The sequence below is a fragment of the Eretmochelys imbricata genome, chromosome 6 (genome assembly GCF_965152235.1).
Source record: "Eretmochelys imbricata isolate rEreImb1 chromosome 6, rEreImb1.hap1, whole genome shotgun sequence".
NCBI classification, from domain to species: domain Eukaryota; kingdom Metazoa; phylum Chordata; order Testudines; family Cheloniidae; genus Eretmochelys; species Eretmochelys imbricata.
The window spans coordinates 4,342,381-4,356,298 of NC_135577.1; the positions used below are offsets into that span (position 1 = coordinate 4,342,381).

Consider the following 13,918-nt stretch of genomic DNA (forward strand, 5'->3'; position numbering starts at 1 on the left):
ATGCACACACACAGTTACGCACATGACACAGAAACAGTTACACAAAGACACACCACACACATGGACCCAGGGACACACAGACATATACCCACAGAGACAGTTGCACACACAGAACAACACAGAGACACACACACACATTCAGTTACACCGCAGATATACCATACACACACACACCCAGACCCATGCACACACACTGACAAACACACTACACACAGACACAGAGATACCCCATACACAGATATTTGTTGTTAGGTCCGCAGCAGGGGCCTCCCTATGGGATGGGAGAGCAGGCAGATACCGGACACGGAGTTGGTATATAATACTCCGAATACTCTTTATTGCTTACAAAATGAACCTCATTCACTTCACATTCATACCCCAAACATACTATGCCACAGTCCACTTCCGTCAGAAGTCCAGATTGTCAGTTGGGATTCAGTCCAGTCACAAAGTGTGGGGAGTCCACGAATACCACACCATAGCCAAACAGGGCTCAGGATTATTGAAAGATTCCAAATTGCAAATATGCGAAACTCCACTTTGTGATGTCATTAGTCTTTTGTCTCTGGTGTCCTGAGAGCTCCATCCTCTGTTCCAAAGAGACAGTTCTGGGAAGGCCGCCATGATCCAAGGCGTGCCATTTCATCCAATTCTTATACATTTTTATAGCAGTTCATCTGGTGTGTGAAAGAGTATAGAATTGTGTTGGACACAAAACAAAGTTGCAGATTTACTCACAGGCTGGCCCACATGTACACAGGAAGGCTTGCAGGTAAATAAACCCATTCACAATTCATTGATTCTGAAGCACCCTTAATGGTTTCCACTTAGTATGTTTACATCAGTAATACAAGTTTATATGGAGGACTTGTGGCACCTTAGAGACTAACAAATTTATTTGAGCATAAGCGTTCGTGAGCTACAGCTCACTTGATCGGATTCATGCAGTGGAAAATACAGTGGGGAGATTTCATATACACAGAGAACATGAAACAATGGGTGTTACCATACACACTGTAACAAGCGTGATCAGGTAAGGTGAGCTATTACCAGCAGGAGAGGGGGGAAAAAAACAAAAAACCTTTTGTAGTGATAATCAAGGTGGGCCATTTCCAGCAATTGACAAGAACATGTGAGGAACAGTTGGGGCGGGGGGGGGGGGGGGAGAATAAACATGGGGAAATAGTTTTACTTTGTGTAATGACACATCCACTCCCAGGCTTTATTCAAGCCTAAACTAATGATGTCCAGTTTGAAAATGAATTCCAATTCAGCAGTCTCTCATTGGAGTCTGTTTTTGAAGTTTTCTTGTTGAACAATTGCCACTTTTAGGTCTGTAATCGAGTGACCAGAGAGATTGAAGTGTTCTCCAACTGGTTTTTGAATGTTATAATTCTTGACGTCTGATTTGTGTCCATTTATTTTTTTACGTAGAGACTGTCCAGTTTGGCCAATGTACATGGCAGAGGGGCATTGCTGGCACATGATGGCAGATATCACATTGGTAGATGTGCAGGTGAACGAGCCTCTGATGGTGTGGCTGATGTTATTAGGCCCTGTGATGGTGTCCCCTGAATAGATATGCGGACACAGTTGGCAAGGATAGATTCCTGGGTTAGTGTTTTCGTTGTGTGGTGTGTGGTTGCTGGTGAGTATTTGCTTCAGGTTGGAGGGCTGTCTGTAAGCAAGGACTAGCCTGTCTCCCAGGATTTGTGAGAGTGATGGGTCGTCCTTCAGGATAGGTTGTAGATCCTTGATGATGCGTTGGAGAGGTTTTAGTTGGGGGCTGAAGGTGATGGCTAGTGGCGTTCTGTTATTTTCTTTGTTGGGCCTGTCCTGTAGTAGGTAACTTCTGGGTACTCTTCTGGCTCTGTCAATCTGTTTCTTCACTTAAGTGTTCTTACAACTTCAATACCCACCTGCTGGATAGAGATCTTGTAGGTGTTTGTCTCTGTCTGAGCGGTTGGAGCAAATGCGGTTGTATCGTAGAGCTTGGCTGTCGACAATAGATCGTGTGGTGTGGTCTGGATGAAAGCTGGAGGCATGTAGGTAGGAATAGTGGTCAGTAGGTTTCCGGTATAGTGTGGTGTTTATGTGACCATCACTTATTAGTACCGTAGTGTCCAGGAAGTGGATCTCTTGTGTGGACTGGTCCAGGCTGAGGTTGATGGTGGGATGGAAATAATTGAAATCATGGTGGAATTCCTCCAGGGCTTCTTTTCCATGGGTCCAGATGATGAAGATGTCATCAATAGAGCACAAGTAGAGTAGGGGCATTAGGGGACGAGAGCTGAGGAAGCACTGTCAGATTGAAATACTGCTTGCTGTTTTCTACAGTTATAAATGGTGGACTCCATGTATATGTTGCAGTAAAATGCACCATTGTACTCATGAGAATTAAACATGACATATTGCAGCTTGGTTTATATAAATAAATACATAAAAATAAACCTTTTTTCTACACTCTGTCCAACATATATAGCTCAAAACATCACATTTACATAACTTTTACATAGATTACACAAGTCTCGTGGAGTTCAAGCTTTACTAAGAGCTTGACTGGAGAATGCAGTTGTACTGGCAGACCACGCTGGCCGGTGTCGTGGCCCATCTTTGGGCTGCGGTGCACAGTTTGGGACCCCTGCCTTAGTGCATCAGTTCTCAGCCAGGGATCTGAGCCCCCTGGGGGGCTGCGAGCAGGTTTCAGGGGGTCTGCCAAACAGGGCTGGCATTAAAGTCACTGGGGCCTAGGGCAGGGAGCTGAAGCCTTCTCACCCAGGGCTGAAGCTGAAGCCTGACTAATTTAGTTTCATGGGGCCGCCTGTGGTGTGGGGCCCCAGGCAATCGCCCTGCTTGCTGCCCTCTAATGCCAGCCCTGACTTAAATATGTGGAAAAAGAGTTGCTGTGGCCTGGGAGTTTTTATAGCATGTTGGAGGGTGAAAGCTCTGAGAAAAAGGCTGAGAAATCCTGCCTACAAAGTCAGTGCACCCTGACCTCAAGGGGCCAGCTCATGCAAATAGGCGAAGCTTAAACAAACATCCTGCCTGATCACCCACAGCCCTAATGGGAACGTGGCAGGGGCAGGGTGTGGTAAATCTTCTCCCTTCTGGCTCTCTAGGTGAAATCGTTTCCTGCTGCTTCCGCTGCGGCTCCAGTCCAGGTTATCTTGGCCAACAGCTGTCAGAGGGAGCAGCATGGGGTGGGGAAGGCCAGTTTGTCTGCTGGACGGCCTGGGGGAGCGGGAGTTGACAAGATTCAAAAATGTACTGGAAGAAACTCCCCTGAAGGAGGGCTATGAACCCATCCGCCGGGGCTGGCTCAGACCTGCGGATTCCATTGAGCTCAGTGACCTGGTGGTCAGATGCTATGGGAAGCCCTATGGGAAGAAGTTGACCAAGCGGCTGCTGAGAGACATCAGGGGACCAAGCGCGGGTAAGGAACAAGCCCGGGAGGGATCAGACTCCAAGGGGGCCTGATTTGGTGCCCTGCCCTGCACACCCCCCCTCCCCCAGTCAGTGCTGGTGCCTGATCCCAGCCAGACTAAGAACTTGTCTCCTCTAATGGGACGTGCTGCGAGTTTGCAGGATGGAACCAGGCTACAAAAGGGAGGCGGGGGGGCGGGGGGGGAGAGAAGCAACTCATGGCGATAACAAATGCCACAAGCTGGGAGCTTTGTGTTCTCATTGTGCTAAATCCTGACCCCCCCCCCCAGCTGTTCTTCCTCAGTCCTTGCTCAGGCAAAACTCCCATGGAGGTCAGTGGGGAACAGCTGGGAAATTCCTCCGGGATCAGGCCCAGAGGTTTTAAACCACATTTCCCCGCCATTGCGCCGGGTCCCGCTTTCGTTTCTGCCCGATCTGCCCCTAGCCCACAGCTGGTTTCCTTTGCTACCCGCACCCCGCGGCGACCTGCGGCACTGGTTTGCTCGGACTGACTGTTCGATGTTTTTGGTGCAACGTCCCCTTCACCAGCAGAGACCAGCCCAGGGCACAGCGCAGCGGGACAAGGATCCCAGCACTGACCGACTCCCTAATCCCCAGTCAGGGAACCACCCCCCCTCCCCTTCCACTGCTCTCTGCTCAGCTCAGCTATCCAGAGTCTGGATTCAGCCCAGTGGCAAAGCAGAAGCAGGCCCAGCCTTAGGGGAAATGGTGCTCTGGGCCAACTTGTATTTTGGCGCCCCTGGCCCCCATGGGCACGGCACGACCCCATTGTCCCTGGCCCTTGTGGGCTCCCCAGGCTCCCCACTCCCCTTCACTCCTAATCCCTGCACTCTGTCCCCTTTGCCCCTGCCCCCTATTGCGCCCCTGACCCCTGCACCTCCTCCTGCCCCCTCCTGCACCTACATGGGGAAAGTGACCTAGATGCATGGAGCAGCTGGCATTGCTGTTCACTCCCCCGCCCCCCAACGCTGATCCTCAGCTCCTAGGGGTTGGGGGGGAGCAAAGAGCGACATCAGGGCTCCCTGCATCCAGGTCACTTTTCCCATCTGTGCTGCGTAAGGGGAGGGCAGGAGAGCACAGCCCAGGTGGGGAAAGTGACCTGGATGCAGGGACCCCTGACATCGCCCCTTGCTCCCCTCCTCACAGCCCTCTAGGGGGGTGCTGAGGCAAATGGGGGGGGGGAAATCGAGCAGTATCTGTGTCACCACTTGCTCCCCCCATGTTCCTCCACCGGGAAGAAGCAGGGAGAAATCTGGGTGCCCCCCCCAAGCTGGGAGCAGTTTCTGACACTACATCAGCAGCGTGCAACTCTGTGCTGTCGCACGGTGGCCCCCTGACTATGGCACAGCACCCTTGGGCAGTCGCCCACCCCTAAGGCTGGCCCTGAGCAGAAGAGGGGGAAGAAGAGACTCAGGAACCCAGAGAGAGAGATAACGTGGGGACCTCAGGGGTCTGGGGGGTGACGTCGTCCTGTAGAAACACACAGAGAGAGTTCCATGCAGGAGGCAGAGTCCCGACCTGCTTCAACACCCCTGACATGAGCTCTGCCCTGACCTCTAGTTCCCCCTTTCTCTCTCTCACATGTACTGTCTCCGTGGTCTCTGCCACAGAGGGCAGTAGCTGGGAACAGGAGCTAGAGGCATTTGCTAAGGCAAGAGCTGCTGTGAGTTATAAGTCACCCACAGGTATTAACTCATAGTCAACGGTACAAGTAAACCTAAGCATACCTGCCTGCAGAGGACTCAGCATCTCACGCTTCCTGGTGTACTTCAACAAGTAATTTGATTCTTCACCTTTGCCTCATGATCTCTCTACACCCCTTTCCTGCAATCATCCCACTGTGATCTACTGCTGCTTGCAGTTGTCTTTCTGACTCACCTTGCCTCCCAGCTGCTGTAAACTGCCCGTCACTACCCTCTTGATCCAAAAATCAAATGGGCTCCACTTCCCAGATGCTGGATATCACCTGATCAAAAGCAGAAGTTAATCCTGACCCTGGAAATACAATGTTTCCCCAAGCAACACCCCCACCCCAAAAAAGAAAAGAAAAACACCTTCCCTGTAAGACAGGGGCTTGTGATGCTTTTGTTATCATTTGCACATAGAACATAACCGTGAGTAGGGAATTCCGGCTTGGCAGTACATTACTGCCATATTGCACAGGTGTAAATGACAACACAAAATGCAGGGCAGTGGAGAATCAGGCCTGCTGTTATTTCGATTCTGCCATAGGTGTGTGTGGAGTTTTACACACAAGCCCCCTGCTCCAAAGACTTTACATCTAAACAGGCAATGGGCAGATGCTGACTAGAGTTCATAAGCTTTACTGAAAGAGTGTGGTTTATGGTGGGAGTTGAGAGAAGGAAATGCATGAGTTGCAGATTGTTGTCTTCTTATTCCAGCAGGTGCCCACACGGTGAGTGAGAGACATGGGGAAGTCACTCCCTACGAAAGGCATTCCAGAGAACGGAAAGTGGAAAATTCTACCTACGAGGAGAGACCTCACAAATGTCCCATCTGTGGGAAAGGATTCAATCGGAAATTAAACCTTATTCGGCATCAGAGAATCCACACAGGAGAGAAACCCTACAAATGTGGTGAATGTGGGAAGAGCTTCAATGACAGCTCCAACCTCGCTCGACATGAGGGACTCCACCTGGGACTGAAGCCTTACAACTGTCCTGAGTGTGGGAAGAGCTTCAGTGTGAAATCAAACCTCAACCGCCATCAAAGAATCCACACAGGAGAGAAGCCCTATGATTGCCCCAAATGTGGGAAAAGTTTCAATGACAGCTCCAACCTTGCTCGCCATCAGAGAATCCACACGGGAGAGAAGCCCTATAATTGCCCCAAATGTGGGAAAAGCTTCAATGTCAGCTCCAACCTCACTCGCCATCAGAGAATCCACACTAGAGAGAAACCCTACAAATGTGGTGAATGTGAGAAGAGCTTCAGTGACAGATCCAACCTTGCTCGCCATCAGAGAATCCACACAGGAGAAAAGCCCTATATATGCTCCAAATGTGGGAAGAGCTTCAATGACAGCTCCAACCTCACTCGACATGAGGGATTCCACCTGGGACTGAAGCCTTACAAGTGTCCTGAGTGTGGGAAGAGCTTCAGTGTGAAATCAAACCTCAACCGCCATCAAAGAATCCACACAGGAGAGAAGCCCTATGATTGCCCCAAATGTGGGAAGAGCATCAGCGACAGCTCCAATCTTGCAAAACATGAGAGAATCCACAAGAGTAAGAAACCTTTATATATGGGACCCGACTGGATATTTTCCATCAGAATTATTTATGATTTTGCAGAAACTTCATTTTCTGTTGAAAAGTTTCCATGGGAAACATTTTGAATTTCCTGATATGTTTTGATTTTTCCATTGGGAAAATTGAAACAAAATATTTTGGTTTGGCTGGACCTGAATCAATATATTTTGGTTTGTAGAACTGACCCAAAATGTTTTGAGTCAGTTCAACATGAAGCTGTATTTCCTGGTTGTAGCACATTACCTTAGTGGTAGCTCGGGCCCCCATTCATACTATGGTTTGGGCTCCCTGGCCAGACTACATCTACCATGATGCCACACCATCTTCCTGCTTATCCTGCAGCTTGCTGCATTATGGGAGTCACATGGCTGCTGCGTCATTCCAGATGTAGCCTGCTTAGGGATCCCAACCCAAAGGGGAAAATGAGGACATTAGATAACTAGCTTTAATGAAGCGGTGCACCACCCCAGGGAAATGCAGTTTGACATTGAACTGACTCCAAACAAAGTGTTTTGGGTCAATTCAACAAAACAATATCAAACATTTTGATTCGAGAACATTCAAATGTTTAGTTTCAGTTGAAAATTCCAAAATAAAACATTTCACCTTTTCTGAATCAAAATTTTCAGAATTTTTTTTGACAAATAGATTCCTTACTAGGCATATTAATACAGAACTTTGAGTAATTCATTTAAACTACAATACAGAAACATATTTCCCACACCCCTCAGAAGCAGTGCAAAGGCTTGGGAGAGTCAGGGGTAAAGGAGGAGCTGAGGGAGAGGGAAGGACCCTGGGAGTGAATCTGGAGGGTTGTTGGGTGTGGATGGGAGAAGTATGGAACAGTTTCATTTTGGGGTGGGGGGGATTGTTAAGGAGTTGGGGAGCCTCCCTCATGCAGACCCTGGCTGACCCCGAGCCTCTCCCATTCAGTCAGGCACATCTGCCATTGTCCCTTTGTATCCCTGCACCCCCCATTCCCTTGGGGCCCTGGCGTTCTCTACCTCCTGTTCCCACGTGGCCTGGAGACCCCCTGCCATTCAGCCCCTGTCTCGGTGCTGTCACCCCACTAGCTCCTGAGTCCATGCCCCAGTCTGTTCCCCCCACTAACCCTTCTGAACCCCAGTATGTGACACCCTCCCACACACACTTTGCTTCCCAACCTGGCTGCAGGGGCAGGCTGCTCTAAGGAATGCAGCCAGGTGATCTGGCAGCACAGCGACCTCTGGTGGGCAAAAGGCAGAACTTCTTGAGCAGAATGTATTTTCTGTGGATAAAAATTCTGCAGCAGTCATGAATTCCGTGCATGCACAGTGGCACAGAACTCCTCCATGAGTAATATTATATTTGTGATAAATATGGGATTAGCTTCCATCTGAGCCGAAATAAAAAAGGTCTCAAGTGTCTCATGCCATCACAGATTTAGCCATTATTTTAACACTAGTCACCCTTGCCCATCTGTCTGTCTATGTGTGTGTGTATAATATGCTACTACACGGACTGGGCTGGTGAAATGGGCTTTAACTCACCTCTTAAATACTTTTCATGGCCTCATAAGACTTCCAGACATGGAGATTGGGAACTGAATTGCAGAAGTCAATTCCAGTGACCCAGGACCATTATTATGGTTGGTGATGTCGGCGCATCCCCCATGCTCTGTGTATGTTCCCCAGGATCAGACAGTGTGAGACAAGCTTGCTGAGCAGAAACTGGCATTGGAGACAGGGGGAAGTAGAAGGGCGAGGGATCAGTTGTGGAATGGAAAGGACCAGAGGAGGGGTAACTATGGAGTGATGGGTAACATTGTTGTGGTGCTAATCTCGGTTTTTAGGCATCTAAGAGTGTAAGGATTCTGTTGTGCCTGGCCTGCCCCCACACATCTCTCCAGAGCTGGGGACAGTCTTGCCTTCAGGATGTATTGCCCTGACCTAATACGTTCCCTTCTGCAGGAGTGAGACGCAGGAGTGAAGATGCCACTTCAGACTGCTGGGGAAAGGACAAATGTGACTTCTGTCGCAGAGAGAAGGTAGGGGATTGTGTTTGTTCTCTGTGTGTTCTGTCCCCATCATTGTGGTGGGCACTAATTTACTTAGATTTTAGTAAGGCGTTTGATACGGTGCCACATGGGGAATTATTAGTTAAATTGGATAAGATGGGCATCAATAGGAATATTGAAAGGTGGATAGGGAATTGGTTAAAGGGGAGACTACAACGGGTCCTACTGAAAGGTGAACTGTCAAGTTGGAGGGAGGTTACCAGTGGAGTTCCTCAGGGATCGGTTTTGGGACCAATCTTATTTAATCTTTTTATTACTGACCTGGGCACAAAAAGTGGGAGTGTGCTACTAAAGTTTGCAGATGATACAAAGCTGGGAGGTATTGCTAATTTAGAGAAGGACAGGGATACCCTACAGGAGGATCTGGATGACCTTGTAAACTGGAGTAATAGGAATAGGATGAAATTTAATAGTGAGAAGTGTAAGGTCATGCATTTAGGGATTAATAACAAGAATTTTAGTTATAAGCTAGGGACGCATCAACTAGAAGTAACGGAGGAGGAAAAGGACCTTGGAGTATTGATTGATCATAGGATGACTATGAGCTGCCAATGTGATATGGCTGTGAAAAAAGCTAATGTCGTCTTGGGATGCATCAGGAGAGGTATTTCCAGTAGGGATAAGGAGGTTTTAGTACCGTTATATAAGGCACTGGTGAGACCTCACCTGGAGTACTGTGTGCAGTTCTGGTCTCCCATGTTTAAGAAGGATGAATTCAAACTGGAACAGGTACAGAGAAGGGCTACTAGGATGATCCGAGGAATGGAAAACTTGTCTTATGAAAGGAGACTCAGGGAGCTTGGCTTGTTTAGCCTAACTAAAAGAAGGCTGAGGGGAGATATGATTGCTCTCTATAAATATATCAGAGGGATAAATACCAGAGAGGGAGAGGAATTATTTAAACTCAGTACCAATGTGGACACAAGAACAAATGGATATAAACTGGCCACTAGGAAATTTAGATTAGAAATTAGACGAAGGTTTCTAACCATCAGAGGAGTGAAGTTTTGGAATAGCCTTCCGAGGGAAGTAGTGGGGGCAAAAGATCTATCTTGCTTTAAGATTAAACTCGATAAGTTTATGGAGGAGATGGTATGATGGGATAACATGGTTTTGGTAATTAAATATTCATGGTAAATAGGCCCAATGGCCTGTGATGGGTTTTAGATGGGGTAAGATCCAAGTTACCTGGGAAAGAATTTTCTGTAGTATCTGGCTGATGAATCTTGCCCATATGCTCAGGGTTTAGCTGATCGCCATATTTGGGGTCGGGAAGGAATTTTCCTCCAGGGCAGATTGGAAGAGGCCCTGGAGGTTTTTCGCCTTCCTCTGTAGCATGGGGCACGGGTCACTTGCTGGAGGATTCTCTGCTCCTTGAGGTCTTTAAACTACAATTTGAGGACTTCAATAGCACAGATATAGGTGTGAGGTTTTTTTTGTAGGAGTGGTGGGTGAAATTCTGTGGCCTGCGTTGTGCAGGAGGTCAGACTAGATGATCATAATGGTCCCTTCTGACCTAAATATCTATGACATCCACATGAACTATCTCACACTCTCAGTGTGTCTGTGCTATGTGGATGCCCCCAGGTGGGACATTGTTTAACTCAGAGGAAACTACGTTGCCTGTGTTTATATGCTGGGGACAAGGGATGAGGAAATAGAAGAATAATCTGAGAGGTTACAAATGATTTAGCTGCGCTTCTCCTCAAAACTATGTAAAAATGGCCCTTTCTTCCTTGACAGGGCAGGTCCCCATGTGTCTCAAAGCCACAACTGCTGACTGGTGTAACAACGAGTTTTTACTCCTGTTAACCTGTAAAGTCAATACAGTGAAAAGAGAGCAAGAAGGAGTCTATCCTCAACAGAACTGACATGAAATTGTTATTAAATCACCAATCAGTGAAACCCCACAGAAAATTCCCCAGACAAAAACTGCATTAAGATGGAATTAATGTTAAGTATGTGTCAGTAATTTAAGGGTAAAAAAACCCAAACAGACATGTAACTATTCCAAAGCCAAGCACTGCAAACCCAGGGCATTCAGAGTTAAGGTTATATCTACAAGAAAGCCAAATATATTAAGATTTGGAAATGCACAGTTAAGGTACCCAAATAATTTTAACTGTGCCCTGGAGTGATGCCATACAATACCAATACAATTGTGATTAGTTAAGCAGAGTTTATATTTCTAGATTAAATCTAATTGATTTTAAAGACACATCTTCTTACTGCAGATTGCTGCCATCATCTTCTATAAGGACAGCTTGTCTTCATTCCCACTGGGAACAATGGAAGGTGGTGGCTATCTTAAAAGAGGGTGTCTTTGCTCAAGGACAATCCATAGCCTCTGTCAAGGTTCCTTCCCCACTTTGAACTCTAGGATACAAATGTGGGGACCTGCATGAAAACCTCCTAAGCTTACTTTTACCAGCTTAGGTTAAAACTTCCCCAAGGTACAAACTATTTTACTCCTTGTCCTTGGTTTTCCACTGCCACCACCAAACATTTCTCTGGGTTCCTGAGAAAATGTTCATAGAATCATAGAATATCAGGATTGGAAGGGACCTCAGGAGGTCATCTAGTCCAACCCCCTGCTCAAAGCAGGACCAATCCCCAATTTATGCCACATATCCCTAAATGGCCCCCTCAGGGATTGAACTCACAACCCTGGGTTTAGCAGGCCAATGCTCAAACCACTGAGCTATCCCTCCCCCCTTGTTTGGAAACATCTTTCCCCGCAAAAATCCTCCCAACCCTTGCACCCCACTTCTGGGGAAGGTTTGGTAAAAATCTTCACCAATTTGCATAGGTGACCACAGACCCAAACCCTTGGATCTTAGAACAATGAAAAAAGCATTCAGTTCTTGAAAAGAAACATTTTAATAGAAGAAACAGTAAAAAGAACAGGACCACCCCTGTAAGATCAGGATGGTAAATACCTTACAGGGTAATTAGATTCAAAACATAGAGAATCCCTCTAGGCAAAACCTTAGGTTACAAAAAGACACACAGACAGGAATATTCATTCTATTCAGCACAACTTATTTTCTTAGCCATTTAAAGAAATCATAATCTAACACATACCTAGCTAGATTACTTACTAAGTTCTAAGACTCCATTCCTGTTCTGTCCCCGGCAAAAGCCTCACCCAGACAGACATAGACCCTTTGTTTTTCTCCCTCCTCCCAGCTTTTGAAAGTATCTTGTCTCCTCATTGGTCATTTTGGTCAGGTGCCAGCGAGGTTACCTTTAGCTTCTTAACCCTTTACAGGTGAAAGGATTTTTCCTCTGGCCAGGAGGGATTTTAAAGGTGTGTATCCTTCCCTTTATATTTATGACAGCCTCTCATTGAGAACAGGGGGAGGAGGGGAGGAAACCAGAATGAAGCCTATGGTCTGATGAAAAGTCAGGGGGCCAACTGCCTCCAGTGCCCCATAGCAAATGCTGACCCTGATAGACAGGAAGGTGCAGTACTTGGTAGCAGCACTTTGAATGGACTGGAGGGAATGACCTTACAGCAATCAAGATGCAAGATGATCCAAGCTTAGAAGAGAGTTTTGGTAGCATGGGCAGGTCGCATGCTGAAGGTTTTGTACAGGACTCCATGTCTAGCTAACAAGTTCTTCCTGTCACAAGAACTATCCAGCTGAAAATCCTTATTGGAGTCAAGTTAATACAAATGTCTTTGTTTTAGGGTTTTGCAGAAGTACAACCAGAGATTTTGCCAGGCCCAGAGGAGAATCAGAAAACGTACAGGTCAGAGCTTGGGGACATTATTTAGGTGGAGCTGATCGTGACACCTAGAATTAAGGTTGCCTGACACTCTCCATTATGAGACCCTGTTTTCAGTTGCTTAGAATTTTGCCAAAGTTTAAACTGAAGGATACATTTTGGGGGAAAATTTCAGCTAAATGGTTCAGTTGTTTCTGAAAATAAAAGTAGGGGGAAATGTTGTTTAGCCCATGCTGAAAAATTCTTACAACTGTTTCCTTGAGAAGCTCTAGCACCTCCATGCTTTAGAGCAGGGACTTGAAATTTGGAAAGGGTTTTTTGCTGTTCCTTTGAAAACCCACCTAAATTTGGCCCAAGTTACAAGCACATGCTTTCTGTGGGGAGGGTCTGTTTAGATTTATAGAAACTTTAGGAGATGTTTCAAACCCATAACACACTAAAGACTGTCAAATTGGTCATGGAAGCATTACTATGTTTAGCTGTACATTGTCTAGATCTGATTCTGCCATTGGACTTGTTAGACGCTAAAATCAGTGTCTTTTCTAAGTTAACTTTTAGACAATCAGTGTAGGAGGGTCTAGTGGGTAGGACTGGAGGGGGAGTCCTATGCTCTGTCCCTGGCTCTGGGGTTTAGGGTCTAGTGGTTATAGCAGGGGGCTGGGAGTTGGGACTCCTGCATTCTATACCCAGCAATGTGACTTTTTGGTAAGTCACCTTTCTCTCAAATAAAAATTCAGTGTGTGTGGAGCATTACAGTGCATGAGCCCTGTACCCATACTGGGGGCACCTCAGTTGGATAGCAAAATAAATATTTCTTTAAAAAAAATAGGGCAAATAGCCCCTTTTATCCTGTCCCCTCACAACCACTCACTCTGCGGGGCCTGTAGTCTCTGTGCCTCTGTTTCCCAGCCCATCACACCACGGGAATGATAAAACTGATGGGCACTTTGCATTTAGTGTTGTTTAACCCTCTTCTTCCCTCTCCCTTTGATGTGCAGGGTTCACTTCCTCCAGGCAGGCTCCCTCAGATGCTCTGAAACTGAACTGGGGTTCGAGGTGAGGGCAGCCGTGACTGTCCAATACAAATATGAATCCTGGCGTTGTCATCAGACTGAACTGGAAATGCAGCAGTGGATGATCGCCGGCCCTTTGTTCAACATCCGGGCGGAACCGGCCGGGGCTGTGGCAGCTGTGCACCTCCCCCACTTCATGTGCCTCGCAGGTATGGCAGACAAATGATGACTATAAAAGCTCTATAAACCCATCGATCTCTGTGATCTTGTAACAAACCATGGCTGCAAACGCTCACAAACACCATAAGTATCAGCAGAGACTGAATCTAAGATTTCCAGCACCTGAGGGAAAAAGAACCTAGGGCAAAAGTCAAAGAGCTGAAGGACTGAGTCCTTTGGTT

The 13,918-nt window shown here is 47.0% G+C and overlaps 1 protein-coding gene across 1 annotated transcript in view; it reads left to right on the forward strand.

Annotated features, from left to right (window-relative positions):
• The first annotated feature begins 3,195 nt into the window (after positions 1-3,195).
• Positions 3,196-13,918, forward strand: part of LOC144265965 (uncharacterized) — a 191,642-nt gene continuing 180,919 nt past the window's right edge. Inside the window, exons 1-2 of the mRNA XM_077819070.1 lie at positions 3,196-3,433; positions 5,850-6,704. Coding sequence (XP_077675196.1) covers positions 3,196-3,433; positions 5,850-6,704 — 1,093 coding nt within the window. The remainder of the gene's footprint in view (positions 3,434-5,849; positions 6,705-13,918) is intronic.